This window comes from Staurois parvus, unplaced genomic scaffold (assembly GCF_062004578.1).
Source record: "Staurois parvus isolate SC_StPar_1 unplaced genomic scaffold, SC_StPar_1.0 ptg000129l, whole genome shotgun sequence".
NCBI lineage: Eukaryota > Metazoa > Chordata > Amphibia > Anura > Ranidae > Staurois > Staurois parvus.
The window spans coordinates 6,529,290-6,547,565 of record NW_028317925.1 but is presented as its reverse complement, the minus strand read 5'-3'; the positions used below and the strand labels follow the sequence as shown (position 1 = coordinate 6,547,565).

The following is an 18,276-nucleotide window of genomic DNA, read 5'->3' as shown; positions in this document are numbered from 1 at the left end:
CCCTTCCCATTGAATGGAAAACGCATGAAAAGCACCTCAAAAACTCATCTGAGAAGTGTTTATGGTGCCGTTTTTAAGTAATTTGTCCTTTAAAAACACTCAAAAAGCATGGTAAAATATGCGTTTATGTTGTGTTTTTGCCGTGGATCAGTGTAAAAGTAGCCTAAGATACAAGTCAAATTTTGGGCATCTCCTGCAACTGTAATTTAATTTTGATTACATACTTCCAAAGGAAAAATCACATCTTAACGGGATGCAGATCCATCAATTCTCCCCATTAGAGTCCTGCAGGTGCAGAAGCTGATTGGTAATTATGAAGTCCCTTCCATTCAGATTCACTCTGTATATAGACACAGACAAACCAACAGCTATTTCTTCAGAATAACAAAAGGTAGGAATCTGCAACAAAGTTTTATTAAAATCCCTGAACTGTACATAGAATCACCCAGCGGGGAATGTTTTTTCTCAACAAAAGTGGAGTTAGGCCTGGTTCACATATGTGCAGCCATGCGGGCTGCGTTTTGTACGGGCACAAGAGCCCATTCATTTGAATGGACTCCCGTACCCCAGGACTTCTTCAGGAAATGCAGCCTGCACGGGAACCTCGGTTCCCAGTACGGTTGTGTTTTCCAGTGCGGACGGCGTGCCATTTGAACTAATGGCACCCACCTGCAGGTCCCGCATTCCTCTGTGCAGGTGGTGCGGCTGCAGGTACTTTTGTGCAGGTCCCGCAGTGGCACCACCCGCTCAGATGTGAACCAAGCCTTACTCTTTAATGCAGTGTGAACTAGAGCACATCATGCAGGTAAGGTATTTGGTACAACACAGACCCTCCCTGGATCTGGATGCCGCTTCAAACTGGATGAAAGAGTCCAAAGGAAACTAGTCAGAGAGGCTACCAAGAGGCTTACTGCAACTTTGAAGCAGTTGCAGGAATGTTTGACAGAGTGGTTATTGTGTGCATGTGACAACAATATCGCATTCTCCTCAAATATGGCTTGTAAGGGAGGGTTGTGAGAAAAAAGCCACGTGCAGTCACGACTGAGCATTGCCAAAATGCACCTTGAAGATGCTGAGGCCATATGGAAAAAGGTGTTTTGGAAAGATGAGATTAAAATTGAATTATTTGGCCTCAACACTAAACAATATGTCTGGAGGAAATCCTTTACAGCACACCATCCAAATAACACCATTCCTACAGTAAAGCATGGAAGTGGCAATATCATGTTATGGGGGATTTTCTTTGCAGCAGAGACTGGAGCACTTGTCAGGATAGAAGGTAAAATGAATGGGGCAAAATACCGTAAAATTCCTAAGGAAAATCTGCTGCCCTTTGCCAGAAAGTTGTCAATGGGAAGAACGTTTACCTTCCAACATGACAGTGACCCAAAGCACAGCGAAGTGACCACACAGTGGTTGAAGGAGAAAAAGGTGAATGTCCTTGTAGGCCTTGTGAGAGCCCAGACATAAACCCCATTGAAAATCTGTGGAATGACTTGAAGACTGCAATCCACAAACGGTCAAAGCAGGCGGTTCAACAATATAGTGATACAAGGGGGTGGTCCTTTTCCAACACTTAGTGATTCTGGTTTTTAATTTTCTTTTTTGACATGTTGGTGTCATCTTTCATTTGGATGTTATAAGTTGCACTTATACAGCTTATAGAGAGTAAATACAGCTGGATGAAACAAAAACTGTGTCTGTCTTCATTACAGGCTGCAAAACAACAAACAAATGTTATTTTAAAGGGGTTGATTCTTTTCTATACCCGCTATATGTATGAAATATATACCGTATTTTTTGCTCCATAAGACGCACTCTCCCCCCCCCCCCCAAAAAAAAAATGGGGGGAAATGTCTGTGCGTCTTATGGAGTGGCCGGCCTGGTATTTTCGCCTCCATGTTAGAATACTGGGCCGGCCGCTTGGCTCTTCTGTGCAGCAGAACCTGCTCCTCGGTCCTACCTGTTCCTCGGTCCACCGGTGTCCTCGTCTTCTCTCCCTGGCGCCTGCATTTTTAACGTAGGCACCTGGCTGTGACAGCTTGCGATTTCACAGCTGGGTGCCCACTGCGCATGTGCGAGAACCGCTGCGCTTTGAGAATGGTTCGCCAGTCTTCTGGGACCTTCCGCTCCCCAAAGGTCTGCAGTCTCTGGTCATCCCATGTACTATGTCCGCAGTCTCTGGTCATCCCCTGTACTATGTCCGCAGTCTCTGGTCATCCCCTTAACTATGTCTGCAGTCTCCGGTCATCTCCTGTACTGTGTCCGCAGTCTCTGGTCATCCCCTGTACTGTGTCCGCAGTCTCTGGTCATCCCCTGTACTGTGTCCGCAGTCTCTGGTCATCCCCTGTACTGTGTCCGCAGTCTCTGGTCATCCCCTGTACTGTGTCCGCAGTCTCTGGTCATCCCCTGTACTGTGTCCGCAGTCTCTGGTCATCCCCTGTACTGTGTCCGCAGTCTCTGGTCATCCCCTGTACTGTGTCCGCAGTCTCTGGTCATCCCCTGTACTGTGTCCGCAGTCTCTGGTCATCCCCTGTACTGTGTCCGCAGTCTCTGGTCATCCCCTGTACTGTGTCCGCAGTCTCTGGTCATCTCCTGTACTGTGTCCGCAGAGTCTGGTCATCCCCTGTACTATGTCCATAGTCTCTGGTCATCCCCTGTACTGTGTCCGCAGTCTCTGGTCATCCCCTGTACTGTGTCCGCAGTCTCTGGTCATCCCCTGTATTCTGTCCACAGAATCTGGTCATCCCCTGTATTATGTCCGCAGTCTCTGGTCATCTCCTGCAGTATGTCCGCAGTCTCTGGTCATCTCCTGTACTGTGTCCGCAGGCTCTGGTCATCTCCTGTACTGTGTCCGCAGGCTCTGGTCATCTCCTGTACTGTGTCCGCAGGCTCTGGTCATCTCCTGTACTGTGTCCGCAGTCTCTGGTCATCTCCTGTACTGTGTCCGCAGGCTCTGGTCATCTCCTGTACTGTGTCCGCAGGCTCTGGTCATCTCCTGTACTGTGTCCGCAGGCTCTGGTCATCTCCTGTACTGTGTCCGCAGGCTCTGGTCATCTCCTGTACTGTGTCCGCAGTCTCTGGTCATCTCCTGTACTGTGTGCGCAGTCTCTGGTCATCTCCTGTACTGTGTGCGCAGTCTCTGGTCATCTCCTGTACTGTGTGCGCAGTCTCTGGTCATCTCCTGTACTGTGTGCGCAGTCTCTGGTCATCTCCTGTAGTATGTCCGCAGTCTCTGGTCATCTCCTGTAGTATGTCCGCAGTCTCTGGTCATCCCCTGTAGTATGTCCGCAGTCTCTGGTCATCCCCTGTAGTATGTCCGCAGTCTCTGGTCATCCCCTGTAGTATGTCCGCAGTCTCTGGTCATCCCCTGTAGTATGTCCGCAGTCTCTGGTCATCCCCTGTAGTATGTCCGCAGTCTCTGGTCATCTCCTGTAGTATGTCCGCAGTCTCTGGTCATCCCCTGTAGTATGTCCGCAGTCTCTGGTCATCCCTTGTACTATGTCTGCAGTCTCTGGTCATCTCCTGTAGTATGTCCGCAGTCTCTGGTCATCCCCTGTAGTATGTCCGCAGTCTCTGGTCATCCCTTGTACTATGTCTGCAGTCTCTGGTCATCTCCTGTAGTATGTCCGCAGTCTTTGGTAATTTCTTGTACTATGTCTGCAGTCCATTGGTTCAGAATATTTTTTTTTCATGTTTTCCTCCTCTAAAACCTAGGTGCATCTTATGGAGCGAAAAATACGGCATATGAAAATGGAATGAACAGGTCAAAATACAATAGGAAAGACCTGATATTTTTCTTCTACATTATTCTTTACTCTGAGTTTTCTGAGCTCTTAGGGCAATGTCTTCTTACCACTCTACAGTATTTTCCTGTTCATTATAATAGGAATGCAAGAGGGAGTACTACCCTCTGTATTGGTATATTGCACCTACAATGCCAATTATGTTTATTATTTTTTTAAACATTCTTTATTTACATTTTTTTTAAATGTTTACAGTGAAACATAAAAATAACACTGTGAAGGAACACCAATTATTATTATTATTATTATTGTGCCTTGTTCATATAAAAAGTGAGTATGCCCCATGTTTACTGTTGGAATATGGTCTTATACTTTTTCCCTGAGTCTAGCTGAGTAGTGCTGCGCTTTACGCTTTCTACATGCTTGCTTTGCACATTCTTGTGTGGTCTTACAGTTGTGTCTGAGCAGGGAGCCTATAAGATTGAAACCACCTCATATAGTGCACCCATCTTCATGGGTAACACAGCAGAAGTATTTTTTACAGACTCCTAATCACCCAAGGTTCCATTAAACCCGAAAGGCAGCAGACCTCCTTTCACGCTGTGTGATGTATGACAGGAAATGATATTCCACAGACTGGCATCCTGCTGAGCTGGGAATGCTCAGAGTTCTTGTTCTATCTGGGTGCAAGCACCATTAGCTGATCCTGTAGTGGTTAAGATAGATTATAATTTAAAGCATTCTCCAGAATTACTTTTCTCTGATGTGTCACACTAGTGGGATTAGTCTGTGTAAAAGTTCCATAGGCCCTTGTCTTATGTCCACTGCCTACAATTCTTTTTCAGGTACTTTAGTACACGGGATGTGAAGAATTTATTCTGGACATGACAGATTACCATCATTTATTTGTCTCCATCATGTGTTCAATTTATGATGCATGAATAAGGAATGATGTAATACACTTTTAGATTTATCGTGTTCAGTCTGTGGACAGAATGAGAGGAAATTGATATAGTACTCCATTCATGCTAAATAGGAAGCTGCAGCACCCGCAGCTGCCTAGTAACTATCTGATAGTATGCAGTCAATGTATAGCCAAGAATTTTCTACCTGGCTTAGTCAATTTTTTTTGGAGGCTGGTGGTGCTGTCAGGACCACTCCCAGCTTGAATTGTAGCTGATTGTGCTAGCTTAAAGCAAAACTATACCTTCCAGTGCTGCAGTGTCCTGGCGCCCTGCATTGGCTGCTGACATCTTCAGCAGGGCTGCTCCCATGTACCCATGAGGTAACAGCACTCCCGCTCATGTACAGGAGTTCATGTATCTTGGCACTGCTGACATTGGACATAGAGCTGTGTGTGCAGGGGCAGACAGGCAGGTAAGAAACACTAATATGTCTCTTCTGCTTTAAAAATACTGCTGGTTCCCCAACTTTTTTAAATTCCACTTAAAAGCAGTATTAAATCCAAAAACTATTAAAGTAAAAGTATAGGATAGGCTAAACATATTCTCATAACCATGAATCGTTTGTTATCTCTTTCCTCCATCCTTTTGTTTTTTCCAGCAGGGGCACTTCATCTGTCATGTAGGCCCCTATAAACGTCCATTTGCTGTTTGAAAGTTTAGAGGGGGCAGTTACAACTTCAGCAATCCACCCCCTCCTGTACCTCCTCCACTGGGAGATGTGGCCACACCTACTTGAAAACCTGAACAGTAAAAGAGTTCAGGCACTGTGCTATCCCTGTGCATTGTGGAAAAGACATAAGTGGTGTAGACATGGCTGGATCTAGGGGGAGGTGTTTGGGAGCGCTGTGTGCCCCCCCAGATTTCACTTTTGCCCCCCCCCCCCCATTCCCCTTGGAAGCTGTGCCAGTTTGGCTCTTTACATCCCTATACTGCTCATAGTCTCAGTACAGGCAGCACAGCTCCTCTCCTCTACTTTCCTCCTCTGACCCAACACACAGCTCAGATCGATTCTCTTACAGACACCCTCTACAGGGATGTGGACATTTTTTAAAAAACTACTTGTCCAAGGACTAAATTGGTGCCCCAATCTACTTGTCCCTCATGACAACCTACTTCTCCTGATGAAAAATAAATACATTTTAACCAAAACCGTATTTAAATCTGAGGTGCTTTATGGAATATCTGGGGCTTTTAAAAACAAAAGGGGCTTTATGGTGACTGAAATGTTTAATATGTTTAACATTGCGCTGTTTATCACCTCCCCACCCCCGCCTATCTCCTGCACCACACCTGGGCTAGCAGGGATGGGAAAGACCTTGCAGTATAATGAGCACCAATTGGGTGCTTGTCAGGAAAGGGGAGTGTCAGGCTTATCCTTTATCCCTTTCACTGTCAGAGCCGTTTTTTGCACACGTTTAAAAAATAATTTAAGGCCTGAAGATTACACATAACTCCGAAACATGATATATTTTCTGAAACCAGAGACCCTACAGAATGAAATAGCGGTAGTTCCAGTTTTTTTATGTCACACAATATTATCACAAAGGTCCAATAAAAAAATACGCTTCTTAAATTTAGGGCACAAAAAGCAATAAATTATCCAAATTTTTGTACACTATAAAAGACGAGGTTGCATTGAGTAAATAGATATCCAACATGTCAAACCTTAAATTTGCATGCGCTCGTGAAATGGCATCAAACTTTAGTACCCTATATTTTCTACAGGCGACGCTTTTAAAGCTCATTTTTATAGGTCATCAGTTTAGTGTTACGGAGGTGGTCTGGTGCTAGAATTATTGCTCTTATTCTGGCGTGTGCGGCGATATGTAACGTGTATTGCAATCATCGTTTTCCTGTGTAGACGCACCAGCGCATGCTTTAACGTTTGTGCGTGCATGCGTACATATGTGGGGGTGGATGGCCTTGAAAAATTTTGGGGGGTTATATGCTTGGGTGTCACATTTAAAAAAAAAAACAAACTTTTTTTTTTACTTTTTAACTTTTTTTTTTTTTTATCACTTAGGGGACAAAAAGTCCTCTATGTGATGATTTTTGGTGACAGGTTCTCTTTTTTGAGACATCCAGGGTCTAAAGGACCCTGCTTGTCTCCCCTGTGCTCCACTGAATGTAATGCAGTGCACATCGCACTGCATTACATTCTTTCCCGGCCTCAATGGCCGGGAATCTGACATTGGGGACCCAGAATTGCCGTCACATCACTTCCGGGTCAGGAAAAGGGAGGGGAGCAGACTTGTTCACTCTCCTTCCTCCTCTATACCCGCATCCCGACATACCACCAGCCTCCACTGGACCAGTCACAGGCCCGCAGATCCGCAGATGGGTAAGCGGAGCCCGGGACATATAGCAAGTGGGGGGGGGGCAGCGGCTGGCACTGTGGGCTATGTGGAAGCAATCGAGCAGCATTGCTGCTGCACGAATGCTTCCACCTGACAGATGAGCCCTGCTGCTTGCCCGCAGCAGGGCTAAAGGCAAAAAAAAAAGAAGCTACCTGCCTGGCGCCTGAAACTACATGTCCCGCGCGTTGGGTGATATGAATTGCACATCCCTGCTCTATCTGCAGCTGTGTTTATTTGGGGCAGCACAGTGGCTAAATGGTTAGCACTTCTGCCTGGCAGTACTAGGGTCATTGGTTCGAATCCCAACCACAGCACCACTTGGAGTTTGCATGTTCCCCTCTGTGCCTGTGTGGGTTTCCTTCCACACTCCAAAAACATGCTGGTAGGTTAATTGGATCTTGTCTAATTTGGCCGTAGTATGTGTATATATGAATGTGTATACAATGCTCCTCAAGGAGCTTTCAACCTAAGGTCTTTATCTCACATTCAGTGTGGGAGCAAACCAGAGTACCCAGAGGAAACTCACACAAGCACAGGGAGAACATGCAAACTCCAAGCAGGTAGTTCTATCGTCGGGATTCGAACCGATGACCCTAGTGCTGCGAGGTAGAAGTGCTAACCACGTACATTTGGTGCATTTTCCCCTCTATTCTTTTTCCCATACAATGTTGCTGGTATAGACCGTGATAACAATCCCTCCCATCTACTAAAAATTTTGTCCTTTCTCTGTGCTGTAAAAGAAGATGAGTTTTGGCTGGCATTTCACTTTAAATATAGATTTACTTTATACTTAATACTGTACATTGTTTATCTCGGAGTGATTGGTTTCACACAGAATATTATCTTTCCAAGTCTGTAATCTTTGAATGTTGGCTCGAAGGGTTCTTCCCATTAATCTCAACATGACTTTGACAATGTTTGAGAAACCCCACAGGAGCACAGTACTATTATTCTAAACTGTCGCTGAACTTGAGGTGTTTATATGTTCAGATTTCTGGGGACTTTTTGGTGTAAAGCCAGGTCTTGGAACTTATTAAAGGGTCACCCGGTTGGAGTTGAGGAAAAGGTTGCATCCCGATTTTGTCTATTCTTCAAGTAATGTAACTGGATGTTGTATTGTTCAGTTTTCAGTATTGCTGCCCATGGCTGTGTGTACATCTAGCTGCCATAATAGGATTAAAATAAATGATTCAATGTTGATCCCTAAAATTAAAACTTTGTTTCAATGGAAACCAGTCACATTTTGGCTGTTTATCGCAGTTTCGAATTTTAAACAAGTAACATGTTTTAATCTTCATGTCAGTGTGGCCAGTTTTATACCTTTGCAGAGTGTTAACAACCACATGTTAAGGTGTTTTAGGTCATATGTATGTGCTTTGTGTTAAGGCAGACAATTTTAAATAGGGTGATAACGTACCCAGGGATGTGCGATTCCTATCGCCCGCTGCTTTGCAATTCACACTGAAACCGAAGCTGTCAAGCCGCTGCACTGCACATATTTGAATCAGGACTAATAAATATGGTGATAGTTGTAGAAATAACAAAAATATTCCTGATGGGGCTTCAGTTTTCAAGATCAAAGTTTAATAAAACTTGTGAAGTTGAAAAGAACTGGGTATAATAGTATACATGTCAGTATGAATGAAAATCATTGATTGGTAAATTTTATTTTGTTTTGAATGACTGACCATCTGATTGGCTCGCTGGGTGAGCAGTCATACATTTTTTTCCACACTGCAAACTACATGCACCAGTTGAAAACCACGGTTTTCAATGGCACTTGTTCACACCAATGCATTTTGTGTGATGGGAAAATGCTCCACATCGAGCATTTAACCCCCTAGGACCCCCAGGTGACCATCCCAGGGCTCAGAGGAGAGTTGTATTTAGCAGAACCCCGCCCACAGCCAAGCCATAAAGGGGACCTCTAGAAGTACCGTCATTATCCACTGAAGAGGTATCCATTCCAGGCTACATCCTGTCCAGGATTGAGGGGACCTCTGATACATTTGATGTAAATGCGCATTTATATTGCGCCTCTGGTGAGTGTGCAATTTATCCGTTTTTTCTGCACAGCACCAGGTTACATGTGTCACTGGGATTAATCAAGTCACCTTCTTTCAATCTTGTTGTGTCTCCACCATCCCCATCTCCTATTGGACTTTTAATAGTACTGCTTATGACATCTATAGTGGATGTTGGTTGCATATTGATATCTCACATTTCGATAAGGACATTACTTTGCTACTATATGCACTTTAATATTGGTTATTCCTATATTTTGACCATATATATTTTTAGCATATTTTTTGATTTTATCTATTCTATGATTCTGTTTAGCGCTGCACTACATATTTTATGATTATCTTAGAAGGTTGTATGGTTCCCTTTTTAGTGTACTAGCTGCTTTGCTTCTCTTTAGCAAGTGCTCGCTGAACTCTGTTTTGTTTTATAACCCAGTTATAGAATGCTTGGGCAGGCCCTACCTTCACCACAGAATGAGTACAAAGCGAGAGATAAGTGCGGAATGTAGGATACCAATGATTAAAGCCCAACTCCAATAAACTAGAAAATTCTCCCCAAGGCTCCGTTCATACCAATGTGTTTATTAGTGCTTTTTGCAGAAACACACTACAGTCCATTTAACATGGTTTCCTATGGAACATGTTCATATCTATGCTTTTTTTTTTTTTGAGCTGCTGTGTTTTTGGAAAGGGTCATGGCCTTTTTCTAAAAGCAAAAAACAGCATTTTTGCTACAATAGAGAAGCTGCTGAAATGTATGGTAGAATGTTTTTGCATTGTTTTGCATTTCACATTTTTATTCTGCCCAGTAACAAAAAATTTCACCTTTAACAAAAAAAAAAAGAGCTGAACAAAACTCAGTACAAAATGCAAATAGCACTGGAGAAAGCATTATATGCAAAATGCATATATGTGAACCAAGCCTTACAGTGGGGTTGTGCCGCACTGCAAGGGTTAACTGCTCATTTAGTGGGCATGAAAAAAGTAGATTTACCCACCCAATCCTCTGCTTCTCTGTGCTGCTGGACCAGTTGCCAAAGTGTCTTCTCTACACTCCAGGATGTAGACTGCTGATTTACCCAAGACTGACGCAGGGTCCATAGCCTTGAACTGTACAGTGGACACCAAGGGACAGTTCACATCTGGGGCATGGGGGTGCGCCATCTTCTAGGGGAGTGGAGGATCCAGTAGGGAAAAGTCCTTTTACTACAGCCCCATTGCATGCATGAAATGTCAGGTTTGCTAGAGCTGAGCTTGAAAAATAAGTCGTTATCTAAAATTTTTTAAGTTTATTTTGACCTTTAAATTTTTTGTTTTTTGTTTTTTTTTTTTTTTAGGTAAAAAAATAAGTGACGCAGCATGTCTCAAACTGGAGAAAAGGTAAAGGTAGGTGCCATAATAGTATTAGTACCCCTTTGCACTAGTACAGTGGTCGGCAAGCCGCGGCTCGCGAGCCACATGCGGCTCTTTACCCAGTCTAATGCGGCTCTTCTGTGTGCCGGGCGCCTGCTCCCCTCCCTCCTCTCGGTCGGCCGCTCCCCTGCCTCCTCTCGGTTGGCAGCCCCAAAAGTCCGCACGGACCTTTTAATCCGGCCTGCGGATGTGGCTGTCAGGATGTGTGTAGGCGGGGCAGCGTGCCGAACGTGAGGGGAGGGGAGCTAGGCTCCTCTCACAGTCCGCCCTGAAGACCCGAACGGCGCGGGAAGACAGCGAGAGGAACGCAAAAGGTAAGTGAATTGACACGGGGGACTTGGCTTACTAGAAGGGGGGGGGGGGGAATAGTACTGTGGGGGATGAAATACTATATGAGGGATGAATTACTTTATGAGGGATGAAATACTATATGGGGGGATGAAATACTATATGGGGGGATGAAATACTATATGAGGGATGAAATACTATATGAGGGATGAATTACTATATGAGGGATGAATTACTATATGAGGGATGAAATACTATATGGGGGGATGAAATACTATATGAGGGATGAATTACTATATGAGGGATGAAATACTATATGGGGGGATGAAATACTATATGAGGGATGAAATACTATATGAGGGATGAATTACTATATGAGGGATGAAATACTATATGGGGGGATGAAATACTATATGGGGGATGAAATACTATATGAGGGATGAAATACTATATGAGGGATGAAATACTATATGAGGGATGAATTACTATATGAGGGATGAAATACTATATGGGGGGATGAAATACTATATGGGGGGATGAAATACTATATGGGGGGATGAAATACTATATGAGGGATGAATTACTATATGAGGGATGAAATACTATATGGGGGGATGAAATACTATATGGGGGGATGAAATACTATATGAGGGATGAATTACTATATGAGGGATGAAATACTATATGGGGGGATGAAATACTATATGAGGGATGAATTACTATATGAGGGATGAAATACTATATGGGGGGATGAAATACTATATGAGGGATGAAATACTATATGGGGGGATGAAATACTATATGAGGGATGAAATACTATATGGGGGGATGAAATACTATATGAGGGATGAAATACTATATGAGGGATGAAATACTATATGGGGGATGAAATACTATATGAGGGATGAAATACTATATGAGGGATGAAATACTATATGGGGGATGAAATACTATATGGGGGATGAAATACTATACGGGGGATGAAATACTATACGAGGGATGAAATACTATACGGGGGATGAATTGCTATGGGGGATGAATTACTATATGGGGGATGAATTACTATGGGGGATGAATTACTATATGGGGGATGAATTACTATGGGGGATGAATTACTATGGGGGATGAATTACACTATGGGGGATGAATTACTATATGGGGGATGAATTACTATGGGGGATGAATTACTATATGGGGGATGAATTACTATGGGGGATGAATTACTATATGGGAGATGTATTTTCAGTTTTAAAAATGTGGCTCTCAAAATAAATTTCAATCATGGTTTTGGCGAGATTTGGCTCAGTTGAAAAAAAAGGTTGCCCACCACTGCACTAGTAGAAAAGATAATGAGACAGTGTATTTGTAGCGCCACCCCAGAAGGAGCCGCTTGGTAACTTTGGGTTCTCTGTTCTGTGCCTCAACTCAAGAACAACCTCGGTCCCTCTGACATACTTGGTTGCCTAAAAATCACTGTACGCATGGATAAATACACAATTGTAAAATGCCTTTAACCTGACTGTGGGTTATTACCAGTAAATAGACACACACCCTTTTAATGGTAAATGCGCATAATCTATTGATACAGATTAGAATAAATGGCAAATTGAACATACATTTTTTTTTTTAATCTTATAAATATTTAATACAGGGTGCACTCCTGATTCTGGTGTCTAAGAGCATTTTAGATTTTCTGTACCAGGATTACTGGAGAAGCTGTCTGCTTTCAGACTATCTCTCTCAAATTGAAAGTCTTATATGTTCAGAGAATTTGGAAGGTGTGTGTGAAAGAATGGGGCTTGTTCAAATTTGTTCCCTTGCTCAATGTTTTGTTCTTATTAGGCTTTTCTATCAAAGCAGTTAAGCTTAGCCATATACATGTGTATTAATCTTTGCCTGTTGGTTCGAAAAAGGCAGTATGAAATATTCATATGTCATTTGACAAAATGAAAAAAAACCATATTATTTAAAATTGTATTTTTATTATTAAGTATGTTAAGACAATGTACACTAACTACTAAACTTCAAATAAAGATGCATTGCACATCAGTGGCCCTTTTCATGTATGGGCCCTTGGCAGCCCATAAATGAGTCATTCCTTTTTTCGTTCAGCCAGGGGGTTAAATGAAAAAAGTGACCTGATTCTCTCAGCCACACATTTGATTTGAATGGGGGAATGACTCCTGCTGACCTGATCGTGCGGATATTTTCCAAAAGGCTGGTGTACAGAAATCGATTGGTAGATCGACATCTGTACAACCAGCCTGCCCATACATGGATCTCTGCTGAACTGGCAGAATTTCGATCCATGTATGGCCAACTTTATGATTATCTTCTGCTTTGAAATGGTCTACCTCAGTATAAATAATTCTAAGGGAGGCCATAGATTATGTGGTTTTCTTCTTTCCTGCAGGTACAGGTTGCAAGAAAGAAAATTGCTCGATTCCCCCGTCAACACTGTCAGAATCCCTCCCACAGAGCTATTGTGTTCTCCCAGTGGGGGGAGCCATCCCTGCCTCTGACAATAATCGCTTCCTAAAAACATGCTGATTGTACCCAAGCAGATCCATCAATCAAGCCTGCCTGTAGATGGATTGAATCTTGGCCGTCCTTGCTGGACCGGCCGAGATTTGATCCATCTATGGCTGGCTTAAAGGATAAGTTCACCTTTTTTAAAAAAAAAAATTACATCTTGCAGATAAACATGTGCATTTATTATTTATTTATTTATTTTTTATTGGGAACCTGTAAAATATTGCACCCATGATCAGCAGATCACATGTGTAATGCAGGGCTCTTGCAGACTGTCAGTGTAAACGTTCTGCTTGTACCTCGTAGAGGAGTAACACACTGACAGGAAGAATCGGTGAACTATGTAGAGCGTTCACAGTGCTGTGGTAGTTCATTGAGAACTACAAGCTGTCAGCTGCAAAGGCTGATGGTAGTTGTAGTTTCCCATTCACAGAACTCTGTGAATGAGTGATATGGCCAGATGGGTGGAGCCCCGCACAGCTGCATCTTTTTAAAATTGTGACAGCAGGCATGAGGAGAAGATCCCAGGCCTGCTGTCATAGCGGGGGACTCCGGAGAGGGGTGGGGGGTGCTGTGCAGCAGTAACATGTTGCATATTACATCCTGAATACAGGTGTAAGATATAAAATGTTATAAAAGGTGAACTTATCCTTTAAAGCTAACAAAATGTCACTCACAGATAAGCCTACTGAATTACTGTTGTGTATGAAATAACATCTTTTTAATGAAGAGTTTCCTCTGGTGGAAGTAACAACATTTGACTGTTATTGAAGCTGTTTAATTTATACCGTTTTTCCACGTATCTTTATAACAATGTTTGGACATCCGTTGTCTCTTTCCTAGTTTTCTGACTCTGCTGGCTATGTTGGATTTGCCAACCTTCCCAACCAAGTTCACAGAAAATCAGTAAAGAAAGGGTTTGAATTCACCCTAATGGTGGTTGGTAAGTGGAGCAAAATAACCAAACCATTCCAAATTTTGCTGAAATGGATCGGGACTGCATATGCCGGACTATCTCTAGAATCATTCACTATCAACAGATTCTCTAACAAATATGTGAAATGCAGCCTAGAAAAAAATTTCTTTTTTTAGTCCTTAATCTGTAAAGATTTTTTATGATGCGAAGCCAGATTGTACTTGAAGTAACTTCTAACAACATCTGAATTTATCTTGTACCAGTTTGGCTTCAAGAGGGCAAATTCTGTAAGCATGAAACTTGCAGGGCCATTTATAAACAGTGACCGGTAGCAAAGATATTTAAACACCCTCCTCGCTCCCATAGCATCTGGGCACTGTTACGCCAACTGATGGCATTCTGGTGGAAGGTACCAATTTTCTCACCATGTGTCCTGGGCTTCTCTGTCCCTCCTCTGAGCCCAGGACTAGCGCGACAGGTATTAGTCTCTTGTCTGCTGAATGAATGCACTTCTGGGTTCAGAGTTGACTTTCCTGGTAGCGCTGCCTGGGGAATAAGCTTGTTGAGCATGACCTGTGCTTGATCAGCTTTAGTGGGGTCCACAGGGGACATTTGGGGTCTAATCAACCTTTTATTTCTCCTTTAAAAGCGAAGTTCACCTTTGTTAAAAAAAAAAAATAAATAAAAAAATTTGTGCACATGATTTTGTTTTTTAGGTAAAAAAAAAAAGTGCATTTATTTATTTATTTTTTAACATGTAGCCAGCAAAGCATTACACCTGTGTTCAGTAGATCACGAGTGCTATGCCTAGCTACTACAGACACGTCTGACAGCTGTCTACCCATACCTTCATACAAGCAGACCGTTATTTAGCTGCAGGAAGTGTCAGTGAACTTTGAGGGCACTGATTAGCACCCTGGCTGTGCCCTTGTAGTTTATTGACAACTACAAGCTGTCTTTTTCAGTGGCAGTTTGTTCATTCACAGATGGTTGTGAATGAATAATGTGACTGTGTGGGCCAAGCATTGCACAGCCGCGTTGTTAAAATGTGACAGCGACAGTACACAAGCAGTGCAAGTCCCTGAATTTGACTTGTCTGCATTTTGCAGTCTACTATACAGCAGAGCTTAGACTAGGGGATGGAGAATAAGCACAAAGGCCAATCAGTTGTGCTACAGTGGTCAGGTGCTGACAAGGAACATGCTGATAGGAGGAAGCAGTAGATTGACAGAGAGATAATCTCATCAGTCTTCTGCTGCTTCTTCTTTGGCCAGTGAAAGGCTATGTTGGGAACAAGACCTGTATATGTTATCAAACTGTGTCAGAGAAAATTCAGGCTTTTTGCTCTGCCAGACAGGACTGCGCTGTGTAAATCTCAGGTCTGAATGGACAGAAATACAAATCATTTTGATGAAACAAAAAGCTACCTTCTTTGTATATTGTTTAAATATCCCTTGTATATATTTAGCTGTTTGCTTCGAGTTCCACTTAGGAATTAGAATGCTTTACTGATTTAGGCAACCAGCTATTCTTTACACAAAATTTGGATCGGTCGATCAATTTTCAACCGATTCGAATTGCAGTCATTCCAAAAATTTGGATTTAGTTAGAAATTCAATAAAATTAAATTTAACAAAAAACAGATCTTTTCCAATTGGTCGAAAAAAAAATAAATAGCAAAGTCGTGTATCAAGTAGCATCAGGTCACCAGCATGTCACTTGGCAAAGTCATACTGTAAGTCGCATGACTTTCAGGGCACAGTAATTTTAACAGAGCCTAAGGCTACTTCTCACATAAAATATCTCCTTACTTTCAGGTGAGTCTGGATTGGGAAAGTCAACACTCATCAACAGCTTATTCCTCACTGACCTGTACCCGGAACGCTACATACCAGGAGCAGCAGGTACTTATTGTCATCTACAAATCTCTTCTTTTTTGTTTGTTCTTCTCTTTCCTAGTGAATCCTGATATTGCATCTACAATTTTTTTTGCACATAATTTTGCTATAATTCTTAAAACTGCATTTTAATTGATTATTGTATTGTGCTCCTTTAAAAAATCCACACCATCTTTTTCCAGAGCAGCCTGTATTTCTCCTAAAGTTACTTGGGGGGGGTTCTTTGTATCCCGAACAATTCTTCTGGCAGTTGTGGCTGCAATCTTGGTCTACCTGACCTAGGCTTGCTATTAAAGAGATCCCAGAACTTTCCACTTCTTAGTGATTGAACAGTACTGACTGGCATATTCTCGGCTTTGGATATCTTTTCACATCCTTTGCAATCATTAGAAAGTTCCATTTCCTTGTTAAGCAGGCCTTTTGACAGTTTTTTCTGCTCCCCATGGCTCAGTATCTAGGCTGCTCAGTGCATCAATGTGAGAGCTAACAAACTTACTATTTATCCACAGACACTAACTGCAATTTTGAAAGCCACATATGTGGGAAATTAACCTTTAATTACCATGTTAACCTGTATGTGTCTCTTTGTGCATCTGTACAGAGGCCAAACATTCCAGGGTATTTACTACTTGCCCTCCAGAGCATTTACCCCCTTCCTGACTTGCCATTTTTTGCGTTATGGCGCTGCGTTACTTTAACTGACAATTGCTCGATCATGCAATGCTGCACCGAAAAGATAATTTACGTCCTTTTTTCCCACGAATAGAGCTTTCTTTCTGTGGTATTTGATCACCTGTGCATTTTTTATTTTTTGCGCGATGAAAAAAAAAAAGACCGACAATTTTGAGAAAAAAAACAATATTTTTGACTTTTTGCTATTAAACATGTCCAGTAAAAAAATTTCAAAAATCAAATTTCGCCATAAATTTAGGCCAAAATGTATTCTGCTACATGTCTTTTCTAAAACAAATCCCAACACGTGTAAATAATTTGGTTTATGTGAAAGTTATACCATTTACAAATGATGGTGTATATACTGGGATTTTTTTTTTATTGTTGTTATTCGTAATGGCGGCGATCACCGACTTATAGCGGGACTGCGAAAGGTATTCTGACACTGGGAGGGAACTGACTTGGTGTCACTGACATCCCCAGTGCCACCAATACAGTGATCAGTGCTAATAAAAAGCACTGACACTGTATTAATGGCACTGGGCAGGAAGGGGTTAACATGTGGGGCGACCAAAGGGTTAACTGTGTGCTGTTTTACTGTGTGTGCTTCACTGTAAGCACACTGCTTTGCATGGCTCTGCTATGCAAAGCAATGCATGGCAGTTTGCAGAAGCTGACAGGGGAGAGAATTGTATTGTTTACTTACAGTTCTCTCCCTCTGTCGGTAATGCTATGCCGGTGAGTAATTAACGGCCTGGAATCAGTGCTTGACAACCGAGGCCGCGAGTAGCGGTGTGGGTAGGGCTCGCGCACGCCCCCTACCCGGAAATGCAAAATCGCATATATATACAGTCATGGCCGAAATTGTTGGCACCCTTGATATTTTTCCTGAAAATCAAGTATTTCACACAAAAAAGGTATTGCATTAACACATGTTTTGCTATACACATGTTTATTCCCTTTGTATGTATTGGAACAAATATAAAACAGAGGCAGAAAAGCAAATATGACATAATGTCACACAAAACCCCAAAAATGGGCTGGACAAAAGTATTGGCACCCTTAACTTAATATTTGGTTGCACACCCTTTGGAAAACATAACTGAAATCAGTCGCTTCCTATAACCATCAATAAGCTTCTGACACCTCTCACCCGGAATTTTGGACCACTCTTCCTTTGCAAACAGCTCCAGGTCTCTCTTATTGGAAGGACACCTTTTCCCAACAGCAATTTTAAGATCTCTCCACAGGTGTTCAATGGGATTTAGATCTGGGCTCATTGCTGGCCACTTCAGAACTCTCCAGCGCTTCTTTGCCATCCATTTCTGAGTGCTTTTTGACGTATGTTTGGGGTCATTGTCCTGCTGGAAGACCCAGGATCTTGGACGCAAACCCAGCTTTCTGACACTGGGCCCTACAGTGCGACCCAAAATCCTTTGGTAATCCTCAGATTTCATGATGCCTT

At 42.5% G+C, this 18,276-nt stretch overlaps 1 protein-coding gene across 2 annotated transcripts in view; it reads left to right on the top strand.

The window, feature by feature from the left end:
- The window catches only part of LOC149466470 (septin-2A), a 145,677-nt gene that overhangs the window by 21,931 nt on the left and 105,470 nt on the right, over positions 1 to 18,276 (top strand). The window contains exons 2-4 of one of the 2 annotated variants that reach the window (XM_089672489.1): positions 10,430 to 10,472; positions 14,169 to 14,268; positions 16,059 to 16,145. In XM_089672489.1, coding sequence (XP_089528615.1) covers positions 10,452 to 10,472; positions 14,169 to 14,268; positions 16,059 to 16,145 — 208 coding nt within the window. In that variant the 5' untranslated portion in view covers positions 10,430 to 10,451. Of the gene's footprint in view, positions 1 to 10,429; positions 10,479 to 14,168; positions 14,269 to 16,058; positions 16,146 to 18,276 lie in introns of both variants that reach the window. The other variant, XM_089672488.1, reaches the window with a different exon arrangement.